The sequence below is a fragment of the Myotis lucifugus genome, unplaced genomic scaffold (genome assembly GCF_000147115.1).
Source record: "Myotis lucifugus unplaced genomic scaffold, Myoluc2.0 scaffold_292, whole genome shotgun sequence".
Taxonomy (NCBI): domain Eukaryota; kingdom Metazoa; phylum Chordata; class Mammalia; order Chiroptera; family Vespertilionidae; genus Myotis; species Myotis lucifugus.
Genome location: NW_005871340.1, coordinates 797,209 through 799,241, shown reverse-complemented (window position 1 = coordinate 799,241; position 2,033 = coordinate 797,209). Strand labels below are relative to the sequence as shown.

The 2,033-nt window shown below is 55.0% G+C and overlaps 1 protein-coding gene across 1 annotated transcript in view; it reads right to left on the bottom strand.

Annotated features, from left to right (window-relative positions):
* PPA1 (pyrophosphatase (inorganic) 1) overlaps positions 1-2,000 on the bottom strand; it is a 29,004-nt gene extending 27,004 nt beyond the window's left edge. Inside the window, exons 1-2 of the mRNA XM_006099957.3 lie at positions 1,826-2,000; positions 51-90 (exon numbers count right to left, since the gene is read on the bottom strand). Of these exons, the coding sequence (XP_006100019.1) occupies positions 51-90; positions 1,826-1,893 (108 nt within the window). The 5' untranslated portion in view covers positions 1,894-2,000. The remainder of the gene's footprint in view (positions 1-50; positions 91-1,825) is intronic.
* Positions 2,001-2,033: the final 33 nt, after the last annotated feature.

Genomic DNA, 2,033 nt, shown 5'->3' with positions numbered 1-2,033 from the left:
CAAGTTGGACAACACTTTCATGTGTGATTTCTATATTCTAGAGACCAAACTACCATATCCAAAAAGTAACTTAAAAACTTCCCTATTTTTCTCCAGGAAACTTAAAAGTCGGCCACATGGCATCCCTTCAGGTTTAGAAACCAACAGTGACCACTCCCAATCCCATAAAGTCACCTGAGACTGCTGTCCAACCCACTCTCAGTTTTAAAGAGGTTGGCAAATGTAACATTACAGAGGATAAAAAAATATATATATTCTATTAAGGAAGGAGTCCAAGAAATCTATGATTTAAAAAACCCCACTTAAAATTATACAATGATATAATTGGATCTAATTATTGGTATTCTTAAGTTCCAGAGAGTTCCAACAGGTAAAAAGTTACTTTAGCCAGTGCCAAAGTCAAGGAGTGGCTTTGGTCTTCCGTCATGTCTATCAAATATTTGCTACCAATACACAATCTGAAAACTGTGTTTGTTCTGCAAATATAGCGTGAATATCACCCAAACCATCCCCAGTCCTTCAAACCAGTCGCCCCTCTAAACCCCTCCTGCTGAGGAATTCCTGTGCCAACAGCAACTCCGGAAAAAAATAGTTCAGTGACTTATCGAAAGTCCCTGCACTGCCCTTGCTGCTATTTCCAACATTTAAAAAAAGTGGAGAGTGGCAGCCTCCCTGAATTTTACACGGTAGTCTAATATTCAACCAGATGTGCAAACTCGAGAGTTCACCTACCTTTTCCTCCCACCCCGGGCTACTTTTTGATAGGAGCTCCGTTCTTTCTTTCTTTCTTTCTTTCTTTCTTTCTTTCTTTCTTTCTTTCTTTCTTTCTTTCTTTCAGTATTCCCACTAGTTCCCTTTGGACCCACTCTTTCCTGCCCTTCACACACTGGAGAGCTCACAGAAATGAGTGCACCTGCCCATTTCCTCCCAAATAAAACTGTAAATTAGTTGAAACAGAAGTGCCCCCGGTGACACATTTCTGAACGCCTCCTATCACCTAGTCCTAATGGCTAGGGGGGCGGGTGGCAGGGAGTAACGATGAAGCCATGAAGCCGAGGCGGCTTTCCTCCGCCCGCAGGGCATCGGTGGTGCGCGCCGGGGAGGAGCGCGAGTGCACGCCAGCCGGCAGCCTCCTCCGCTCGGTGCGGGCTGGGGCAGGTGCCCCCCGGACGCCTAGACCCCGCACCGGGAAAAACTCGGCTCTTTCTAACTCTCTTGCCAGGCTGACGTCACCCGCTTGCCTGGAAGGGAATGGCTTTCTGTTTCACAGGCGGCTCCCAGCATCAGCGCTGTGGGAAAGCAGGCGGCAGGCGGAGAGGCAGGGGCGCTACCAGCACCCCCCGCCCCCCAGGGATGGTCGGGCCTCAGTCTCCCGTCCGTACAGCCAGGGGCGGCACTCAACCCGCTCAGGGCCCAGAGTCAGAGCTACAGAAGGAACGAAGGTCCCGGGGGATCTCCCCCGCCCCCCCAACCCCTCCTCCTTTTCTTCCAAATTGAACAATCCTCTTAAACGGATTCGTTTACCTCTAGGCACCTTTCTAGGGTGACTCAGAGGTTTCCTTTTCCCATCACACACAGCCGAACACCTGCAAAACTAGCCTGGCCCAGGTTCGGGTCCAACCCAGCCCCTGCCGGCCCGCCCGCGGGCCGGACCTGTGAAATGGGACGACCGGGTCGGCCCAGGCCCCAGGGACCGGCCGGAGGAGCCCATCGCGCGCCCGGGACGAGGGGCTGAGCGCGGGCCGCAGGCGCCCAGGCGGGACGCGCGGCGAGGCCCGGGAATGAATGGAGGGGCGGGCGGGGAGGGACCGCGGGGCCGCCGGACTCACTGAAGAAGACTCGGTACTCGAGGGAGAAGGGCGCGGCGCGCTCCTCGCTGCTGAAGCCGCTCATGATGCCGAAGACCAGCCGCCGCCGCCACAGAGCAAGCCACCCGCACGCGGCGCCGACTGACAAGGGAGCCCTCCGCGCCTGCGCACTGCTGGACTGGACAGGGGAGCGGCGCGGGGAGCCGCCTTTAACGCCGCTCGCCG